At 42.2% G+C, this 23,954-nt stretch overlaps 1 protein-coding gene across 10 annotated transcripts in view; it reads left to right on the forward strand.

The window, feature by feature from the left end:
• The window catches only part of kirrel3b (kirre like nephrin family adhesion molecule 3b), a 120,338-nt gene that overhangs the window by 83,784 nt on the left and 12,600 nt on the right, over positions 1-23,954 (forward strand). For all 10 annotated transcript variants that reach the window (XM_029844182.1, XM_029844184.1, XM_029844186.1 and 7 more), the window contains exons 5-10: positions 807-964; positions 5,145-5,295; positions 10,782-10,887; positions 16,296-16,444; positions 16,531-16,658; positions 17,036-17,162. In XM_029844182.1, coding sequence (XP_029700042.1) covers positions 807-964; positions 5,145-5,295; positions 10,782-10,887; positions 16,296-16,444; positions 16,531-16,658; positions 17,036-17,162 — 819 coding nt within the window. The remainder of the gene's footprint in view (positions 1-806; positions 965-5,144; positions 5,296-10,781; positions 10,888-16,295; positions 16,445-16,530; positions 16,659-17,035; positions 17,163-23,954) is intronic.

Here is a 23,954-nt window from a genome sequence, read left to right on the forward strand (position 1 = left end):
CCGGCAGCCTTTGATTTCATCCTGACCCAGATCTGCATTGTAATGAGCACTCAGGTTAATCAATAATTCACCGTAGTTTCAGTTATTAAAAAAAAGGAAAAACAAACAGAGAGTGGATATGGGAGGAATGGGAGCTTATCCGTGTCCTCCGCAGGTACACCTAGCTCTGCTGTCATACTTGTTTGTTGTGTCTGTCACAGTTCAGAGAAGGAAAAGTGCCCTGAGCAGACATGGTGTGTCTGAGGGGGGTTAAGCTCGGGTTGATTTACATTCCAGGCACAAGCTGTTGCCAGGGAGTATTCTTGACGACAGGAGGAATCCACGCTCAATGTAAGAAAATGCAGCCTAAATTTAGGTCCGTCAACTGATTTTCCTGGAGGGTTATGTTCAGGACATATTTGAAAAAATGAGATGGAATTACGATTAGGGTGAAATTCAAGAAAGTGTCCCAATGATTGTGGTTGAATGAATCCAGGAGTGTAGCATCAAACAGAAAGACAAAGCTGAACACATGAAATGTCTGCTGGTCACAAATCGACTCGGTGCATTCTCTGAGATTTCTTTCTGTTTATTAGTAAAGCTGCAACTTTTAAAAAGGGCACATAAATATATAATGACAGCACTTCTACTCCATATTTTTTCATTCCTCTTGAACAATATCAGGGAGAAAGAGTGACTAAAGAGTAAAAAAGAAGGTGTATCTCTAACACAATACTGATATCAGCCTGATTGTACAGTTTCCACTGTATTTTACATCAAGTTAATTGTGCTTTGATTGAGGTGTGTCCTCTCTTTCCTTGTGTCAGTTCCTCCTGAGAACCCAGTCATAAGTGGAGGGCCGGTGGTGAGCCTCCGGGCCGGGGACCCCCTCAATCTGACCTGCCACACCGACAACGCCAAACCACCCGCGTCCATCATCTGGATCCGTAACGGAGAGGTCCTCAATGGGGCCATGTACTCCAAGGTAAGCTCGGAGGTGTGTGTCATTCCCGATTCCACCACCAGTTTGGAACGTTGAATATGTGGAAGGGCTGAATTTCTACAGATGCAGGCTTTGCTTTTTTACTGAAAAAGGGTAAAAAAAGAAAATCCATTAGAGCTTTCAGGATGGTTCTTTGCTTCCAAGTTTAAAAAAAAATTCAACTTACACAAGGTGATGGTTACGCAATCAAAAGGGGAAACCTTCCCTTGCAGTGTTGTGATGTAATTCCCCGGGATGATTCTTCCAAAGCTCTGTAACTTTTCTTCTGCAGTCTTCTACCTGAGGTGTGAGATGTCCAAGTTGCCATGTTTGTTGTTATGGTGAGTGTTTGCCAGAGCTAAAATTGCTCTGGTGATACGATCACCTGCCCGCAGATGCTCTTGACTCACTTTCACCATTAAGACCGTCAGGTAATCAACGCTGTCGTGTTCTCTTTCCATTTAAACAGTCCATGACGAGTGCAAGCACTTTAGACTCCCCGTGCCTCCCACGCCGCCTCTCACAGTCTGCGCTGCAACAACCCATTATCGGCTTTTTTCAAAGATCAGATAAATGCCATTGATTAGACTGGCGTACGACATCAGACTGATTTGAATTAAGCGGTTGTGTGTGGGGGGGGGCGCTAATGGTGGACGGGAGTGTGCTTCCTGCCTGAGGTCATTCTCTGCTGGGAGTTGATGGATGATCACCTGCCTGGTCTGAGATCTGCTACGGAGGGGTCCTCCCCCAGCTCTACTGCCTCCCATTAAATAGCAATGGGTTCGATTGAAAGATGATAAATAATTTTGAGTAGCAGGGGGCATTTTGTTAGCATAAGCATCTGCCCTGATGGTTCTCATATTCCACAGATGAGGAAGACTAATGCAAGCAGATGTGGTGGAGGAAATTGCTTTCCTGATGGTGTCATATCTAATGATAGTTTTGACCCAAAGATAATTTCCCAGTAATGCCCCTAGTGCTTCACCTCTACGATCTCTTGGAAGACTACTGACTGGAACAGGGGTTGAAGACAAAGGGAATGAAATAAAGCTCTTGCTTAGCATAAGATTGCACTGTGTTGGTCACAACAGAGCGTCACTGAAATGATGCATTGCCAACATTGGGGGGGGGTAATTAAATGGATGAAGTTAGCTGCAGGAAGGTGAATGATTCATATATCAAGACAAGCTGCAAAAATGTGGGCAGAGGATGTTAATGAATAATGCAATAATGTTCTCTCTCCCCTCAAATACTCATCTCCCATCTGCTCGTCCGCTCAGTCGCAGAAAAGCAAAGGGCTGTTTTCGCAGCCTCCGGTGTTCGGGCAGAGGTTCAGAGGTGGGCACACTCGCTCTGCCATGCTTTTACACTGAAATTGTACAACAATCATTTCCCACGTATGCTTCTGGGGCAGGCTGCAGAGCAAGCTCACTCTAAACAGATGACAGTTATATGGGCCGCTCTGCGTTTCATTCTGAGCCAACAGAAAACAGGACCGGTACTTATGTGAACGTTCGTTCTCTTGATCTTCTTCAGTCCGATATATAAACTTCTGCTTTGACGTGATTAGTTGTGAATGTTGATTTGGGTTTTTGTCCCTATTTGCTGCTGTTTCCATTGCATTATCCTGGGAAAAAGCCACCATGGATGGAGTAGAAATGAAAGGTGGATTTATAGGCGGCTGCATCGTATAATTAGTAACACGGACGAATGGTCCATAACAAAAATAATACATCAATAAATGTAACCTTTCAGAGGGGAACAAAAACATTTTTACACCGCAGTAAATTAATATGCACAATTTTGCGAACATGCTCATTCACCTAACGTGACACATTTGTTTGGGGGGGGTCAGAGCCCTCAGAGCAAAGTGAACAACTTTTGATAACATCATTACGGCTATTAATGCTGTTGCTTGACACAAATCTGAATTATTACTCACTCTTGCACAATTAGCACAAACTCAGACCAAAAGGAACGGTCAACCTCAGGCCCTCCTTCACAAACACCTCAGTTTCTATATTATACTGGTAAATCAGCTTTTAAATGGGGGAAACAACCCCCTCCGCCTCTGTTACATCCGATATTCCTCCCCCAATGTGATTTAAGGAATTTGTCAAATAGGCTCCAGGCAGTAATATGAAAATGTGTCACTTTGCAACGTGGCATGCTGTGGAATTCAAAGCAACAGCCAGCTAAGAGCCGTTTCGAAGACGAATGACTGGAGACGGGTTCAGAGCGAGGAGGGGAACAATGGTGATTGTCTCACCGAGGATATTACACTGACACGTCCTGCGACTGAGCTAATGTGCGCGGCTCTGTAAGTGACACGTGCGCTGATTTTCAACACACAAACGCTCTTCTGTTGAAAATGTAAATCTTCTGCAGTACCAACTAATGGAACACTAATTGAGACAAATGATTTACAAAAAAAAGTAGCCTTCAATCCCTCTACGGATCTTTTTATATAACTTGTGATAAAAGGTACTTTAACTGTGAACAGGTTTGAAGACAGGTTTCTATTGCAGATGTCTTGCTGAGTGTTTCTACTCCATGAAAAGTTAAATATGTTGTGATCAAACAAGAATGAGAAGTAAAATTGAAGCCAATTTTTCCACTGATAATTAGCTTCTTAAGACACCGACTGATGTAAAGGTAAATTTATTGAGGTTTCAGCTCATTGGAGAAATCTTGGCAGATGTAGATGAGGAACTGCATCATTTGTAGATGTTCCTCACATTAAAGAGCTGCTATCTTTAGTGATGAAACATCACTGGAAGTTCATTCAGTCCAAACTGGTATACTGGAAATGCTCTCACAACTCAGCTCGTTCCGGTAAAGAAGCTCAAGTTGTTGAGCTGCACTTGGATTCAGACTGTTAAACACGCTAATGCAAATCATCCCAATACAATAGGCACTGGAAACCGCCAAATTTTCAGATGCCACTCTAGTCCTTGGTTTTTTCGCCGCTTGCATGGCTCCCCTGTTATTCCACAGCATCTAATAGCTTTTTCATGATAATCAACTTTGAGACTGTATCTCGCTGAGGTCAGAGGTCACATAACACAAAGCCAATAGCAGCTTCTGTTAGCCGCAAACAATTTTTTTTTTCAAGGCTTCAGGAAAACATCCAAAAGTTGTCCAGAATCACTGAGTCTTTTCATGTTAGCAATTTGTTCAAATACTGTTAATAAAAGATGGGTTTTTTTTTTGTCATTGTATGATGAACTTTTGTAGGTTTTACTGAACGTCTTCTGCAATCTGTCATGCTGTGGATGTCCAAGGACATTTTTGGCAAGTTCTGCAGATATTTAAGTCCCCGTTAAGCATTAGTTTTGTATTAATTTCTACAACATAAACAATAGTGTGACTGGAATAGTTTGAACTTATTGGCTAAGGCAAAAATCTTCCTGATAGGAAGTAATTGCATTACTGAAGCAATCTACATGTTATAAAACCTCAGGAAAATATAAAACCACAGGGAAACAAAGCCTTTGGGAGCTCTTCCTGGTCAATACTGTAGCTCTGTTTCTATATTGAGATAACAGTTGATGTGATTCACTACAGCAGAGCCTTATCTCCTTAGAAAAGAAGGAAAACACACACCCACAGCAACTGCATGCCTCCTTCAGAGAGATGGCAAGGAAATGTATCTTGACTTTGTGGTTGACCACACTGTGCCCTGTTACCCACGCAATTTGTTCCAGTCAGTGGCTCTGTTCTGCCCCACATTGGTTAAGAAAGACTCCCAGAAATCTCCCCTGAGCGTTTTAGGGAGAGTGAGAGTTACTGAGCGCTACCAACCGATTCCAGATGGCTCCCGAAATGTAGGGCTCAGAGGACGAAATGCTGAAAAGAACATTGATTTTCTTTGTGGAGTATGATAAGCCGTGTGCTAGAGTGCAGCTCTCTAGATACAAAAAAAGTGGCCCAAAATAAGATCTATTATTTAAATATATAACAAAAGCTTTACAGTTAAGCTCACCCCAAAAAACACGCTGAGTGTATTTGTGAATACACTGTTTCTTTCCACCCAGAGATTTAAAAAGTTCGCTTTTGACACTGCAATGGAACCAAATGCTGAATGGTGCTTTTTATAGATGCAGAGGCCTTAACCTTTCCATCCATAGATTTACAGGATTTACACCCCTCTCTTCAACGCTGCTCCTCTGTCACCTTGCAGACCTTGCTCCGGGAAGGCAGGAGGGAAAGCACGGTGAGCACGCTCTATCTGTCTCCTTCCAACATCGAGACGGGGCAGCAGATCATCTGTAAGGCCTCCAACAAGGCTGTCCCCAGTGGCAAAGAGACCAGCGTCACCATTGACATCCAGCGTGAGTTCCCCATTCTTTCATTTTCCTGAGGGACAGTTGGTTGCTTTTCTCTTTTATTTTTCAGCTAAAGTTGAATTATTATCTTTTCAACTGTCTAGAATCTAAATAGACGGGACCAAAAGCTCTGAAATGGGGCTCGTCCAGGAGTGAATCCTCCTTCTGCATACTTGGCTAACGTTCCAATAACATTTAGGATTCAGCTTTATGCTCTGATGGATATTTATAATTTGTCTCTTTTTGATACCGTTTCAGTAGGTGGACAATTGGTGATGCATCACTATTTTTGTTAGCTATGAATAAATATCAAAGGAGCCGTCCATCTAAAATGAATGTAATTGTCTTTTTTGGCTACCTATTTGCTGCGGTATGTCTCCAACTCCTTTATTTCCCTGCTCATGCCATCAATCTTTCTGATGAGAGCGTGCACAGGTCCCCTCTAAAATAAGCCCAGCGTATAAAACACATTCAGCTTCAATTGTCTGGGAATCTTTTTCGATCAAGAGCCCTTCACAATAGGAGAAAGGCTTTGGACAAATGGATTTCACATCACTTATAGCCCCTTCAACACCACTACGTATGACTAATAAAGCAAAAAATGCTATTCAGAGGAGCAGTGTGACTGACAGCATTGTGCTTTCTACAAACCGCCACTACAGGAGGCAAAAATGCAAGAGCAGGCTCCAGCATTCATGCACAGGCCATAAAATGCTTGTGTGCAACTAATGTTCCATACATTGCGAGACAGAGGTCTGCCCACATGAGATGTGATTTGTCGGCATCTATAATGTCTCTTTGAATAATGCTAATCATCCTGGAATCAGCTGGGATGAAACTCTGAAAAATGGGGCATTAAAATGCAGTTAGAATAATTAAATACTCTAGCAACATTTTACACAGAGTGAGCTCAAAGTGGGCGACAGCAGAGTCAAATTGTTAAGATTCAATCTCAAAAGCTTTAGCTGCTAATTGTCCCCCATCCTTCTCTCTCCGAATCCTACCTCTTTATCCCCAGTGATGGGTAGAGACTAGAGAGCCACCACCGTGAATCAGAACCTCCACAACGCTCCCGCCTCAATTTAGGCTGCTCCCGAAATGACACGTGACAGAATTGAACATTAATTGATTTGTGCTCTCTACCGATGCTGCCTAATTTGACGCTAAGCCACTGAAAACAGCTTCGATGTGTTTAATGTATCTGCGGTACTGGAACGCATGGATTTCTGTGATTCACTACTTTGTGAGATCACGGCATCCGCCAGATGAATACATGATGAGCAACCTGAAGGAAAACATCAGACTTGATCTCTGTGTCTCTAAGGAGCAGAAAGCACACAGTCTGAGTCGTAGTGTTGCAGCTCCACAGAGGAAAAGGTAGCTGGAGGGAAATATGAAGGGAACCGCGAATCCCCCGGAGCCCTTGAATCCAGTGGACATTGGTTCAGCTGTAACATCAGCGCTGCTAATCTCTCTCTTCCACACACACGTTTTACCAGTGGTTTCAAGGATTCATCCACATCAATTAAACAATTATTTAGAGACTCAACTGTCTAAAGGAAAAGGGTGGAAATAGGCTCTTGTTAATATGTCCTCGCCCGAGAGAATATAAATTATTTTGGGGACGGAGGTCAGCATTAACAAAGTAAAATAGAGAACAAAGTTTATTATCACTTTTGTGGCATGTTTGGCTTTCAAGGCATACAAGACATTTAGAGCTTCGTAGAGATATCAATACACAATATTATGAATAGAAATGACTTGGCTCAGAAGCCTGGATACAGTTGAAAAGCACTAATCAAAATGTGGCTGCACATGTCAACCTGTGGAATAAATGCAACACTGGTCCTCTTTTCTCCTCTCATTATTGATCACCCAACATACCGGTATATAGAATTTTTACATATTCTCTGCACTTAAAAACAAACCAAAACGGCCTCCATCTGTGAAACAATACTCATTAAATATACAATAATGTGCATCTAAATATCGATATTCACATGTACTAATGACTATTTGTGGTAAGATACAAATACACAAAATGCCCAGTTTGATGTCGATGCTACCGTTGCAGAAATTCAATTCAATGTTATCCTATTGGATAAACTAATGTTGACTAAAGTAATTAAAATCTGGCTCCGTCTGCCCCTCTCCGCATTTCATATTTGGCTCCCCCATTTGCTTAGTTGCACTATTTCCTCTCTGCTTCATCCTTCTCTAGTAATCCAAATGAGAATAGTCTAAAGACAACGCGGCACATTGCTGTACAGCTTAAATAAGCCTAAAGTCCAATGCATTGTACAGCAGTATTTTCTTTTATCATCACTCTCATGCTATTGCTACACCAAATTCAGCATTTTTTTCCCTCATGATAGTTCATAGGGAGCTGTGACCATGGGCTGGATAAATTAGCATCTAAATGTAGTATGTTCTGGTTATTTTGCCAGAAGGAGAGGTATTTGAAGTGTTGATTCTGAACCCTGGACAGACTGCTGACTGCGTAGCTGCATAGCAGTCTATTAGTAGATTGTAATTATTTGATAGCAGTATGGTGGCTACCCCCCGAAGCTGGTTCCTCTAGCTGCGTGATTCAACTTGCATTATGGCCGTTGCACTGTAATCACGACACTTCCTCTAGCATGAAAACACCATGGCATTATATGACTCTGAGACCACAGTTCCATGTCCTGATTTTAGTCATCACTCAGTTTAAAAATATGTTTTTCAAATATGTTCAAGTCCAGCTGGATATCTGCAGAGCATTGCCCCACATGGAGGCTCTCAAACACATCGCTGGATATGAATCCTCAGGGATGGGCACAGCCAAGGTTCCCTGCAATGCAAACAAGCTGAGCCATGTGGGAGATAAATGGATGCCATTTGTTGAAACTAATTAATAAAGAACATGCAGATGTGCAATTGGGGAGGATTTGTTTTTAGTAGCAGCTACATGATCTCTTTGCTTAATCAAGCAGATAATGGCAAATTTATCTGAAGTAGGGAAACAGAAAAGAGACTATTGTTGATGAGAAGGCGCACGGGCAATACAATGCTCCGCTGTTAGCTTAAGTTCTGATGATTGATTCATGTAGTTGTGTATGTTTGAGCTCTGTCCACATAGCTCCCAGACTCACTGCCCTGAAGATGAATCACATGTTGCAAGCCATTCTTTGACAGCAATCCTTTCATGGGCTTGGTATCAGTTCTTTGATCTGCTGGCACAATGTTTGCGGATGGGCTGGAAGAACTCACACTGTCTACTGTGAACAGATGTGGATTCCACCGTTCACTTTCTCATTACAAGCATAACCTTAGGTCATCAGTCATTCTGTTCAGGCAGCTATACGACAGCGTTGCCATATTGTCGAGGCATCAAGATAACAAGCAGCCCACAAACATCGTCCCCGTCTTTCAGAGGCAGCTGACACTCCTGAAGCTTGAGTTTGGTCCTGTACTGGGGAACATCTGTCTCGACAATGACCCAGAGATATTGGAAAATAAGCCTTAAGAAAAAACTACGTATGCTGGCACTGCCTTAAAGAAGAGCATGGAGTGGGTAAACTGCTCCAAAAACACCATCTGGTCTCCACTTTGAATCACGTGATCAAAAGCTTGGGTTTATCACTGCCTCCATCTTCATCCTGTTGTTGGACTCAACCAGTGACGTCTGAAGACATTTTATCTTCTCTAAAGCTTAACGCTCTCAGAAATGAACCATTTACTTTACATTATTCTATGCATCAAAGTTCAAAAGTGATTAATTTGTCTGTTGTATTTGAGGAGGCAGATGTCAAAATGTAACAGTCATTTTCCTGAAAACTTCCCTTTTTTCCTGTGATTCATTTGGAAATAAAGACTCAGAGTTTCAGGCCCCAATCATTAAGACTGTAATGACCACCTAGACTCTCATTTGGCCTGCAATGAGCTCTTTGGCTTTTTGGCAGGGCTAAGATTTGGCAAAGTGGAAATACTTTTATTCAAGAAGGTGTCTGCCTCCTTCTACCTCCACTTCAACATAAATCCTTGCCGACTACAGGTGTTAGCACAGACAGAGACTACCAAACCTGTTCTGCCCTCCCGTTCCTCCTAAATGTAATACTTATTTAGTGTTTTTACTGCCACCGCTTTCCTCACATCTGTCATTTTGTTTCTGAGGTTAGTGATGATCACATTGTTGTTCCCATAAATAACCACCTGCAAGGTTGAGAACGCTAAATGGATACTTAAGACATGTAGTGGAAGCATGGAGGACGCCAAGCTACTCTATAAACATATGCAGCAAACACAAACCCACACGTGCATGCTCTACCTGCAGACAGTGTCTTGCGCATGGGGGGTGCTCAGTATAGGAAGCTGCTGCAGCTGTTGCTGATGGATGTAAATAGAAGTTTGAAGTGGAGCGCATGTAGTCACTCAAGGAAGAAAATATGTATATTGCCTAGGAATATGGATGTATAAGCAGGTATTACCCAGACCACCCCATCTCTGGGGTTGATGGTAGCTGAGCCAGCTATAACATCTGCACAGCTACAGGGTGAAATCTCTGTATGACCACAGACAGAACTCTGTGCTGCGTTTCTGAATGGATTTGTAGAGTAGTTTTTTAAACTTTTCTTCTGAATATCTGTCTGAATGTGCTATTTTAATTAGGTGTCATCACTGAGTACTATGACTTGGACTAAAAGGCTGTAGTGAAGGATATGGCAGTCCCAATGGGAGCAACATCAGCTGAGAGGAACAGGAGAAACAGGAGACCGAGGTGGTCCCTGTTGGCATCCCAGCACTCTGGGCTTTGACAACCAAGCTGGAGATCCAAGGACCAACAACTGAGACTTCAAGAGTGTAGAACAACTAAAAACTAAAATACTGCAGACCTACAAGCTCCCAGGAGATTGTGTATATATACAGTTTTTTAGTGGAATTAGTCACCAATTCTGTTACCTTCAGGCGAACTGCTGTCACTACTTGTCATCGTCATTTGACACACACTTTAAAATATTAACTCTCAATCAGATTATTTAATTTTCCCCTCTGCACACACTGTTAAGAAAGAGCTTTACCAGTAACTTCCTGCTCTGAGTCAGGGCAGTGAAATGTTTTTTGCTTCAGAGGGAAAAGATTGATATGGAAATGAATGTGTATCTTCAAAAGGAATCACACCTATGTTAATGAGCGCAGATTAACATGATCTAAACTGTGTGCTTGTTATTCTCAGAATTGAATTAATTGGACTGGGTTGGAGAAGATGCCGAGGACTAGTTACTGTTTTGCTGTTTATTGCTGTTTACCTAAAATAATTAGCCATTCTATTTCTTTCATTTATTAAACATGTTATAATATTGCAGTTAAATTGCATCTAGTGCATCTACACCAGTGATACAGCCGTTTGTGCTGTACTTATTCCTCATTTAAGAAAATAAGAAAACCAGAGAAAAGGAGAGGAGAGGAGAGGAGAGGAGATCCTTAACTGCATCTCTGTGTTTGTTTTTTAGATCTCCCACTGGTCAATCTGTCCGTGGAGCCTCAGCCTGTTCTGGAGGGCAATCTAGTGAAATTCCATTGCTCTGCAAAGGCCAACCCTCCGGTCACACTATATAGGTAAGAGGACAACATCGGTCTGTACCTGTGTAATGTTCACTGTATTGATCATGGTAGACACCACAATGTCATGTAGTGTTTGGCAATGGGTAAACACAAATTTACAATATAATACTAAACAAGAATGCTTCTCAAAAGTATCATCTGCAAAACCATCCCAGCAGAATTCGTGGTATGTGTGTGTGGGGAAAACCGCGAGAGACGTCCCTCCTCCAGATTTACTCAACCACCTTCTATACTGTAACAAAACAACCTAACAGGTGTTGTTCTGGACTCTCTGAGTGCTTCTTAGAGAACAAACAAAGGGCCCCTGCACAGATGGGCGGTCCCTTATCTGCTAGGATTTAGTGAAGATATGGTCAGCAGTTGGGGCGACAAAGAAAACAGTACCTGTCAGAACACATGTGGACGGAATAAAGAAAAAAACCTAAACAACATGAACGAGATTTAGTTATTTATTTTAAATGGTGTAAAAAGGTAAAATACTCCTCTGTGCATCCGGGGGGAATACAGAATCCCGACTGTTTTATACGCAGGTCCTGTTTGGTGGCGTGCACTCTCCTCATATCACAACAGGTCTTGATGGCAGTCGGTAGAGAAAATGATTTTGCCTGGATTTAAAACCATTTCAGATAGAAAGGTATTCACAAAGTAAAACAGCACAGTGCTCATTTTACAATAGAATCAAAATAGGAGTTTTGTTTAAATGGACACACTCTTTTTATCAACAATACACTTAAGCGTAATGTTTCAGTTGGATTCTTCTTGTATTTTTTGGTGCCATTATGAAGAAGAGATCCAAATATCTGGCGTAGTCACATAGATGTAGGAGACAGAAGTGATTCGTCAAGCGATGGTCTGCGCAGGGGAGGTTTTAAAAACCCGGCAAAATAAATGCAATGAAATCGATAGCAAAGGGAATTGGCCGACTAAGAATCTTGTAAGAGTTGGGGGAAATGAAATGGATGTACAGCACCCTCGCAGGTGGCAACACAGCGACGCGGCCTTTCTGATGGATTCTGCCCTTTTGAAAGAAAAGAGGAGGGGTGGTGAGTGATCTGGTGGAAAAACAAGGTTTGTATTTGATTGTGTGGGTTTGCAGCGTAGACAGGACACATATTGCACCTGTGAAGGGATTTCACCTCTATTGTTTTGAGACTGGATCAATGCTTGAATCAGAATGCCCCCTGGGGCAGCAAGAGCCAACACACAATAGCTGCTAAGATGACTTCTCTCCTTTTGACAAACAGAATAAAAAGAAAAGGTTTGAACTTTCTCTTTATGCTATTTGTCTTCCATTTTCGCTGCTGTCACCCAGTCCCTCAGCCATCTGAGTGCAGTGGCCACTGCGGGAGTAAATGTCCACTCCAAGGTCACATGACTTGCCAAGTATGTGCTCTCCTATTTGGATTCCTGTTCAATTCTTGCTGTCACTGAAAGACCCCTGAATTATTGAACTTTAGGACACAGCATACGATTTAGGGAGCTTCGTAATATCGGGATAAGAGACATGAACCACCACCCCCCCACACACACACATAGAACACGCACTCACCCCCTCTCAAGAGAGCTATATTACAAACTGAGTAGGAAGCTGGTCAAGCAGTGTGGGACCATTTTTCAGTGCTAATACACTCTGTCTACCCAAGATCAGATACAGCGCAAGGACAGAGTAGTCCTCAGACAGATGGCCTCTTTTCTATCCTCAAAAGAGCCATCCATTCCCAATGTGCACTGAAGACAGGGGCAAGATAGTGCTGGCAATGTGCTTTTGCCACACTAGTTTGGTAAATCTAAATTTAATCACGAAAATGGAAACGAGATATATTTTTTTACAGCAACACAAATCATTTCCAGCACAGACACTGGACATGGGTGAAGATGAAGGCAACCGGTGAATTGGAAAGGATTGGTGTGGAGACAGGGGCTGGAAGTACAGATAAGTGATGCTGAAGTGTGAATGAAGCAAGAGTAATGGGCATGTGCTGCTGCCGCCTGCACTTGGGGAATCAACACACTCTGAGAGCAAAAAAGAGTGCATCTGAACACCTTCAATTCTCTTCTTTAGTAGGAGGGTTAAATAGAATCCTTCACAATCACGCTGCCACAGTCTGATGAGAAGAAGTGTTGTTTTTTTCAGATCCAAGCAAGAAATCACCAGAGAGAGCAAAAAGAATAACAAACCAAGCAAACATAACGGCACGGGGTGACAACAGGCTCCTCATTGGCGTTGCGCTGCAGCAATCAAACGTCCTTCGCACATTTTTAGTCTTGAGTTAGGCCGATGTTGGTGTAACAGCTGGAGACTTTGTTGCCTTTTGCTTAACAATACAAATCTGGCTGTCCATTTATCCATCCAAGCATTGCCGGTTCGAGTCTGTCTAACCGCCCGAGTTGCTGCTAACAGACAAAGTCAATGTCATAGTCCACAGTTGGCCACAAAAATAATGCTGGAAGAAAAAAGAGAGAAATCAGTCCAAGAGGCCAATGACAGAATGTTTGTATGTGAGTTTCCAGTCCATTACCATCAATTCTGTAGTTTTATGCACATGTTAAACTGTCAGCATCACACCAGACTCATCTTATATTCCACTGAGAATTCAAAAGCCATCAATTACCGTAATTTCTGGACTATAGAGAGCACCTGATTATAAGCTGCATAATCTAATTTTAGAAAGAAAATCAATTTTGTACTTATACAAGCCGCACCAGATTTTAAGCCGCAGGTATCCCACGTAGTAATATGAAAAATTAGATCGAAAACATTCAGTACCGGTATGTTTTTATTACCGTAAGAGACGAGTCACTGACGAGTGACTAACAGACAGGTAAGAAACAACAGCCACTCTTTTCACTTGTATGTTTATACAGAGACTTTAAATCCAAATTTTATCACGTCAGGATTTTTTAACTTTTAGCTTAGCAACATAAACAAATATATTGTATGTGTAAATGTTTTTTTTTTCTAACGGTGTCTGTAATGCAGCTACCTTGAAATATATGTTTGTATCAGCTACACACAAATTACGTTGTTTATGCTTTTTCACTCAAACAATGAACAATCTAAAAACCCCCGATGGCCCACCTCTAAAATCTTCTATTTTCATTGCGGCGGCGATTGCTTTTGCCTTCCGTCTGATTTGTACAGCGGAAAAACCACGGCCGCCTGCTCTCTGTGTGTTCACCCAATCTTCCAGAACGTTTTCAAGCTCGGGCCACCTGCGATGTTTATGTCTAAAAGCTTTTGTTGTCTTTTTGCTTTGGATCAGTTCTTCATGCTGGCGTCTCCACCTTCTCGCCATTGATTACCATCATGTATGCCAAGATTACGCGCGGCAGCTGGATTTCCTTCTTCAACCGCCAGAGTAATCGCTTTTAACTTAAAAGTCGCATCATTACCTTTTCTTCTAGTATTTTCCTTGTTGATGAGGGTTAGTAAAAATGACTGATTTACAATAGTTGTGATAGTGCGCCACGAAAAAAACCATAAATAAGCCGCACCGTAGAATAAGCCGCAGTGTTTAAAGTGTAGGAAAAAAGTAGCGGCTTATAGTCCGGAAATTACGGTAGCTGCACCGTGCCATGCATCACCAGGCGGATAAGACGCCAACTGTAGGACCTGATTTAAGATGGCCTGAATGTTGATGGCACAGATACCTGCCTGATTTAACACTATTATTGCTCTAATCACATTTTGCAATATAAAACTATCCCTGTGTCCCTCATGTTCTGTTTCCATTACCTTTATGTTTTCAACAGTGCTGCCCTACAGACCATTCACAACACACAGATGCTTATGCACACGCACGTGCATTACCTCATGTTGACGTGATTCACACGTTTGTCTGCATCAAAACCATGTGTATCTCAGCGGTGTGAAGTGAGTCAGGTATTGAGTAAGCTTGCATTGACCCTTATATCCTCCCAAAGGGAGTGCAGGTGTTTGTGTTACCCTGGGCCATGCTATGTTTAGACATGAGTCTTGGACAAGGCCCAGTACCCCAGCAGAGCGCCAATGCTCCCTGAGGATGACAGCATTCTGTCTGTGCTCTCTCCAATGCTCGTGAGGGCTCACAATCCTGACAGACACGTCCTCTGCTCTGGACAAGCCAGATAGCAAAACATTTGTGTTTACCTTCACCCAGCCTTTAGCACAACCAGCAGCTTTACTATCCTGGCGTTTGTGTGTATCTATCTCCCTCTTTTCTCTAAACAGGTTTTGAGAAATGAACAAAACCAATTATGTTTGCAATTATCACCAACTTTTCTGCCAGGGTTATTGCGATGCTGGTCTTTGATCGCAAGCAGAGGCAGGGGGAGGGTGTGAGAGATGCACTTCTATCACCACCCATGGGTCTTGTGATTAATGTCATGCTTTCCAAAGCTGATGGCTAATGTGCTAAGGATATGAGCTTATTTTCCTAAATCAATGGATCTTTGCAGATCTAAACTGTGCACCTGTCCCAAGACTACCACGGGAGTATTCCCTGACAAGTACAACCAAAACTGGATTAATAACGAAGAAAAGAACCGTGGCCTATTTTTTGTAATGTTTTTGGCACGACAGGTGTAGCGGAGCGCTGAGATGTGATACAAGGAAAATAATTAAATAATCAAAGAAGATATACTGCTGGAGAATAGGTTCAGAAAAAAAAAACAGTCCCATGAAGCCCAATTAGAATTCTGCTTCACTTCACTTAATGATTGAATGAGGTAATCTGTTCTCATTTAAATTATAGCTTTTCAGTCAAGCATGGCACCAGTTTAGTCATGGAAAACAAATGGGTTCCCTGTCCCACAAAACTCCTCTCCATACTGCCAGGAAGTGAAATAGAGAGAGACACCGCGTCTGTTGTCTGCCGTTTATTCCCACAATGCCGCTCAGGTTCCTCCAAGAGAGCTGAACACATCCACAGATGCTTTTACCTCACTCAGCCAGTTGTGGAATTCTAAAAGTCTCACCTCAACATTCGGGGAGGGTCTGTGTGGCTGTCACCAGAGCTGCCATTTACAAACACAAACAGATGTTCTTTATGTAAACCTCTGTCAATTTATTAACTTTGGCTGTCATATGGAATACAGCGCGTGTCAGCCAACATCTTCATAGGTGGAGGAGCAACCCATTTATCATTTTTAGCTTTGTTCTTCTTAGCTGGCACTCTGTGCTTCCTCTTCTTCCTGGCATAACGAGGAACGTGCTGTCTGCGGCGAGTCACCGGGGAACCTGTCACAGCACGGAGAGCTGCCACAAAAACATGCTCAAACCAAAGCACAAAAAAGGCCCTGCATGATGATTTATTCACACAAAAGAATTCTGTTGACACAAGAACGTGTGAACTCGTTATCTTCCTCTTTAGCTTTTTCATCTAAGAACCAAATCTCTCTCTTTTCTGTATTCTTGTCACTAGGTGGGCAAAAGGGGGAAGTATAATCAAGGAGGTCTCTGGAGACACATATGAGGTCATTGTGGACCACTCATTCTTTTCGGAACCCGTCTCCTGTGAGGTCACCAACCCTCTCGGCAGTACCAATGTCAGCCGCAATGTTGACGTCTACTGTGAGTGAAGCATCAAATCTTCATGCCTTCTCAGAAATGTGACAGGTTGATCATCATGGAGAGTCAGTGATGTTTGTCTTGGACAGTTGGCCCACGCATGGCTGCCGAACCTCAGTCCCTGCAGGTGGACCTCGGGTCTGACGCTGTCTTCAACTGTGCCTGGACAGGAAATCCCTCCCTCACCATAGTGTGGATGAAGAGAGGATCTGGAGTGGTGAGAATATTGATCTACATTACTAAGAAACACTTCACACATTGTTGCATCACCTTTGAAATAGTTTTCTTTTTGTGACTTTGTCAAAGCAAAAAAAATACAAAAAAGGGAAGCTCATGAATGGGAGACATGACAGTCCAACTCAGCCGCTCCTGAATTCACCTCCGTTTCAGCTTTTCTTTGTCAGTTCCAAAGGCCAAATTCAAGCACTTTCCTCTGCTTGTCCCTGAACTTAAATTGGATTTTAATAATTGAGGAGAAGTGCCCTTTAAGGTATAAAAAGGTTTATGAGCTGCTCAGCGCCGCTGGAGCGTCTTGTTGCTATCACAGGTTGGAATCGCTATCACCCCATGAAATGATCTTTGACTTTTTTACAGGTTCTGAGCAATGAGAACCTCCTGACTCTGAAGTCCGTGAGACAGGAGGACGCCGGGAAGTACGTCTGCCGTGCTGTGGTGCCACGTGTGGGAGCGGGCGAAAAGGAAGTTTCTCTCACTGTCAATGGTAAGCGGCATTTTCTACCACATCCTTGGAGGAATTCACCCAGTTTTAAATACAAGTGGGATTTTTGCATGGACTTTTCACTCATTATCGCAAGTCAAAACAACTGACCAGTCCTGTAGTTTTTTGTGATTTCGACACAAGATTTCAGCCCGTGCAAATGTGTATCATCTCCCTTTTACCCACTACGCCATCTGTCAGGGAGATAGAGACAGACCCTCCTGATGTTACATGGAAGTTGAAGCACAGTCAGCACACCATCAGCTTCAATAAATTGGTGCTTTCTGATGAATTGCACAAGACAAGCTGCCAGAACTTGGCATGACTTTATAAATCACTGCAGACATGTTCAGGGACTGATGCATGTCTGGAGGGGAGTTTTTGTCAAGTATGTATGTATACAAATGCAAATACAAATATTGATGTCTGGACTATAAAGCTGGCCTCATTATTCTGCCTTTTCTTTGGTTTACATAACCAACCGTCTGAAGGGCTTCCAACCATCTATAGAGCCTACGCGCCTACGTCATTTCAACTGTGATTCTGCTGCAAATAACTTGCAAATTACCCATGAAAATGGTGATGTTGTCCTTTCTGGTGGGGTCAGCCATCTGACTGGAGAAACCAAGGGTACTGGAAACTGGACTGCATGATCTGTATTTCTTGCCGGCATGGAAATTGACTGAACAGAGTTTAAACACTAGCCAGACGATGTGGTTGCTCAAGCATTGTGCTATTTGTTTTGTCTTCACAGAACATGTCAATTAAATGATTAAGGAAAGGCAACATTTACAGTATATAGCTGTTTAACATTTTGAAGAAACAGAACAGAAATGACTACATGTATACAGTGAGTATGCAGTTGGTGCACTGTCAGACGCAGTGACGCTGTCACTCACAAGTCAGATTGCATGCAACAGTGCTGCTGAGCATTGTCAGTCATTCAGGTCAAAGAGAATTTCTCAAAACAAGTTGCTGCAGTGTAAAATCTACAGCCTCAGATCAGATTACATTACGTGTACTTAGCAAATTTGACTCCTAATTGCTGGCTCACTGCATTTGTGCATGTGGCCTTACAGGACGTGCTGCACATGTGTCTTCTTCCAGCAGACAGCTCTGTATCCCTCGTCGCTTCTTGCTTTCTGTTGCACGGAGATATACGGAGTCCTCCTGCTCACATCTACGTTTGAGGGGAGAAGCTCCGTGCGGAAAAATCGACGGCACGTAAAGTGGTGTCTGAAAAATATAGAATAAAAAATGAGGGATTGAGGTTTTCTTTCAGATAATGTGCAACAGTGCCTGTATGCGCGGGATGTGGCAAATGTATTCAAAATGAGAACTGGAAATGAGTAGTTTATTCAGATTCAGATTCAGATTCCTTCATTTGTCCCACACGGGGAAATTTATGCAAGATAAACATGATTTCTAGATCAACTTGATTTAAGGTGCTGCATGAGGAGAAAAGAAATGTGTTGGTGCTGTGAGATCATGTCACACTGTTAAAGTCGACTAGCTAGCGTGACTTACACCGTGGCATCTTAATCGGAACCATTGTAGTCAAATACTCATATTACATAAATCGAGGGCATCTAGACGGGAACAGGACACAACAGACGATATTTAGGTTAATGAGTTGTTAATGAATTGTTGGCTACGCACATGTTTTACTTGTTTCCACGCTGGGCTCCCAATCCTTACGGCTGAGCGTAGAAATCCACCTACTTTGTTGGTCCAGATGGCCGGTGGCCAGTCCCGTTGTCCACACTGGCATCCATCAAGGCAGCAAGTTAAACATATTTACGATGGATAAAAGCAGCAATGTTCAAAACTCTGCATAGCCTCTGAAGCAGATTTTAGAGGCGTTTTACCAAGCAGCTACAGAACACATCACAAAAATGAGGTGCTTTCTTTTCTTTTTTTTTTAATATAAACAGGTGAAATGTACTTCACTGATAATTGTATTCCATGTGAGTCAAGCAGAAGCTTCCTTTTGCTACCACTGACTGACTAATGAATACCAGCCTTGCTGGGAGACCTGGCAACTCTCAAACAAATGACTTCATTATCAGTACTTGATATTCAGGGAGCATGCTTTACTGTGGCGGAGATGTCGAACTGGCAAGTTATTTACCCCAGTTCCATCTGAACCAAAGCTACCACTATAACAGAAAGTTTAAGGGGGGTAAAAAAAAAGGGGGGGCGTTAAGAAGACGGAGACACAATGTTAAGTTAATTCTGGCTATGTATTGCTGCTAATTCCTACAACTACAGGAGAGTTTGGTGAGTTGGGGATGAAGCGATATCAAGTCGAGAACAATGTTTGTAAAGATTTCCTTTTCAAGGGCTGATATTGTAGCTTTGCATATCAGAGAGGGTGGGATTCCAGTATTCCCTCCAGCACAAGATCGGAACCTCATTGCTCACTGCGAGGCACATCCCGTCTCCCCCAGCCAGGAACTCAGATGGAATCAAAGCCTGTGTGAAGAAAAGGGGTGGGAGCAGTTATTTTGTTTCTCATTCTGTTGGTTGCCGTTCAAGCTGGCATCTTTTCCACATTCCTAACATCTTAAACAGAATCCATAACAGCCATTGTACCACCATCGTACCGCGACTGCCTTATTGCAGACGATACTGCTCTATGACAAAGAGAAGATGGATTGATTTAATAAAGATTAGAATGCAAGAACAACTCCAACAGAGCCGGAATGGCATGTTTATTTAGGCTCCACAGCATTCCTTCATGCGAGGTTAGGCTGCCTTATTTCAACTTTTATATTCGCTTTCCATCCTTTTTGCATCCTCCCGCATGGGCTGATATTTGACATTCAAAGGCTATTTTACTTTTTGTTCTTCTGAATAATTGAAATTCATCTTTTTTTTCTCTCTCTCTCAAACCACACGAGAAGTCCTTTTTCATCCAGATCCTCGAGGCAAATCTGATTGTCAAAGTTGTGAAAGTGCCAACACTGTGGTTTAAGTGTATGTACGCCTGGAGGAAGGAGGGGGCTCTTGGTTCATGCACGGTCCTATATCATCCTCTCTAACTTATCTATGCAACCCTACCATCGTGGCACGAGTTGCGTGGCGTTGACACTGAATAAGCAAAATGACGGATGAGCGAACCTTCATTGGGACGCGGACAATTGGAGGAATGGGAGACGGCGCTGTGCATATTTAGATATGGTAGCGTCTGCCGCACATCGAATGCTTCTTTGCTGTTTGTTTTCCCTGCAGTTCAGCCCCCTTCCCCACCCCTTCCCTTCCCCTTGAGCCATCATTTAAATTACATGTGTTTAGCGTTTGTCATTCCCTGTGTCTGTCTCTCCCCACTACGGTGTCACTGGCTCCCACTGCGTTGCACTACATCGACATGAGGATTCCTGCCCTCCCCAGGGAAAAATGTAATTTGATTATAATCAAACAGCTAGCAGGGGATGCAGTTTGTGATTTAATGGTTAATGAATGCATGGTTTTTAGTTAAAACATCTTGAGAGTGGAGGAAAGCTCTGCAGGATTTCATGCGTGACCAAAAAATTGTCCACATGGATAAAAACGCGTCCTGTTTAGGATTATTTGTCGATCCTGAAATATTTATTCATAGCTGTTCTCAGACTCATTCTGATTTTGGAATTTAGAGAACTTCTCTGATGTGCGTGGAGGGATTTAGCTTGTGTACTTAAGGACCATATATTTGTGAAATACATATTAATTAATGCAGCTGCAACTATGTGTTAGCGCATGTGTGTGGGCAATGCGATATGCATAATGACACATGCACACGGCGCGGGCAACCTAGTGAGAGAAAGCCCATTACCACAGGAAGGGAGAGGGAGGCCAACAGATCACACAATATCCCACAGAGCTCTGGTTTATAGAGCTTTCTTTTTTCTCGTTTTGTGCCATTTCTCTAGCTGAGACTGTCTTTATGCGGCCAGGTAATTAGCATTGCAGCCTGCTTTAAGAAAGGAAGGCGCAAATTAATGAAGCTGAAAACTACATTTCACATGCATCCCTTTCCTTCTGAACAGAGAATTTCAAGTATGTTGAGATAAGCTCAGCTGGACTTTCTGCAAAGCTTTGACCTGACATCTTCACATGAGCTGTCTCAACATCCTAAAAGACTCTAATTACTGTTTTTTGATACTTTTCAATTAAAAGTCAGCTAAGAGAAAGGTTTTCCAAGCAGATGGTCATCAACACTAAAGTGAGCAAAGGCAGGGTTTCAATGTCTCTGAACTACGTCTCTGAACCTTTTTAATGACTAAAAGTCAGGAGTAACTTTTGGATCGTAGTTACAGTTGATACATTTTCCTGCGATTGAATATATAAATTCAAATGTTCACATTGCAATAGTGAAAGCTTGGCTTGTTGTCAGATGATTGGGTGGCTTCAGCAGCAGCTTTCATTGTACAGAATCAAGGTGAGAAATCCTCTCAGCTTTATCCAGTGAGGTTTGGAGGCAGTCCCATGTGTTGAAGAATTGGATTTTGACTCTTTATCAGATATTCAAAAACCATATCATCAGTCTTGTATGGTGGTATTTTAAAATCGCATAACTTACTGATATTGGTTTTTGTTCATTTGCTCATATTTGTTTTAGCACCAAGAATGAGCCCCTGATTTATTTCTTTGCTTACGCTTTCATCTGTTCTCTTCAGGGACAGTGGGTGACAAAATTGCAGCTAACAATGATCATCACTCTATTTAAAGCTAAATACATTTGAAAAATGGTTTAAAATCTTGGATTTGGCCCTTTTAATACCACTGTCTGATTGAATAAAGAGCCACTCTCAAGAAGAACAAAATGTGCAGGGTCTCCTCTGGGCTTTCTCAGGAATTCAGAAGTTCAGTAGCCCATCGGCTGAGATTCTCAGGTTGGGAATAGAACTAAGTAGCTGTCTGCTCTCAGTTACATTTTCAAGAAGCTATAACTGTGTTATTTTGGATCAGTTGTCTTAAAGAAGAGTGAATTCCATCAAAGGTGTGAGAAAACATGGTGATTGATTGATACAAATTGGATTGGCACTGTTGACATGCTGTTCCAGTTTAGGGGCCAATAAAGATGATCTCAGTGATCAGAATTGGGCTTTTATTGTCATCGATGCCAGTTCCGCGGTACTTCATGTGTTATGCATATTTTTTTTAAAAACAGTTTTTGCTTATTTGTTGTTTAACAACACTGGGAAAAAAGGGGGCTCTTTCAGGATAAACACAGCAATTTTCTGTAATTTGGAAGTTGCGTTAAGCAAAAATGTGAATATTTGCAGCTTTTATTATCTGGCTCTGAGCTATCTGGAACGGTAGGAAACATTCAGGTGTCATCTGTAAAGATGTGTTGAGCTGTGGAGGATTCTTTTGTTAGCACACTCAGGACAATCAAACATGATACCAGCCTCAGCTGGCCAATTATGCCAGTGATGACAGTGAATTATTGTGCTTTCCTGCCTTTCTGCTTGCTTCTATTTCTCTAAAATATTCCAGCTGAAATGGCACTAAGAGAATTACACACACAGAGATTGTTGAATGTTGTAATATGTCGACATCCTGCTCAATCTACTTTTATTATGTTGAGTCAAATGAAAGCCTGACAAGGTTTTCTTCATGTTGCCTTCATGGACCTGCTCTCCAATGACCAAGTTTATGTTTTATTGCCAGCTGTGTTGTGGCTGAATTGTGCACAGGTTTATTATTATTAAAAAAAAGGTCAAAGAAATCAAAGGAAGGTTTTGGCAAGAGCAGACCCCAGATCAAGACTGGTAATGCAAAATCACCTTTGCCTGAATGAATGAAATGTTCCACCCAACATGATGAATGCCCCCCTGCTGTTGATGCTGCTACCAACCCCTCACCAGCCTAAGATCACAAGTTCTGATCTGAGTAGCAAGTACATAGACCCTGCCTGTGCCAGTGAGATAAACGTATCTAATTATAATCCTCATTTGTAGCGCTAATCCATAGAATAGATCTTTCCCAGTCATTATTCCTGCCCTTTTGCAGTATGTAATTGATCTCCTTTTGACAGTTGTAGCTGTACAACCCACTTACAGCTGCAAACATTTATAGAGGCATGTCCTTGCACAAGCTATCCCACACACGGCTCGTGCAGCCGCTCTGTGTTGCCAAGAGAGAAGAAAAAATGGGTGAGATCATAAACCCCTTTTTAATTCCTCTATTTGCTGCTGCATTTGTTTTGGAGCAGTAGCGTTATTTCAGCATTTTCCTACCAAGACACCATCTGGCAAAGTCTCATTAAAATGCTAATTCATTTTAATAAGAGACAGGTAATAAAGCACAATTATGTATCATCAGAGAGATGGCAGAGAGCTCAGGTCTGAGGGAAGTTTGTGGAGAATAAATAGTCTCACGTGGAGCTTCACTTGCCATAGCCTGAAAAACTGTACAGAGAAGTGCTAAATGTTGGGCTTTTCAAGCTGCTTGTGACAATGGAAGCACATTTCCAGGGCTGTAACTGTATCTCTCTTCTCCAAATTTCACGAACCTTTCCTACTATGATGCTTCTGAAAGTGGGTCTGAAAAGGGACAGCAGGCTTCACAATGGGGCTATATGCAGTAATGAATATTGCTTGATCACATATATCCAAGTCCTGCCAACCTACTACTTCTTTTTAACATTTATTGAATTACCGCTTCTTGTTTTTCCCATTATTTGTTGTCACAATGATGAATTTTCAGGTGACTTGTCACATTGAAACTCTGTAACTTCCACCACGCCACAGCCTACAACAGATGCGTCTTTGTTTTTTATAATGGATTAAATCAGATTATCAGCGAAAA

Source organism: Takifugu rubripes, chromosome 11, assembly GCF_901000725.2.
Source record: "Takifugu rubripes chromosome 11, fTakRub1.2, whole genome shotgun sequence".
Lineage (NCBI taxonomy): Eukaryota > Metazoa > Chordata > Actinopteri > Tetraodontiformes > Tetraodontidae > Takifugu > Takifugu rubripes.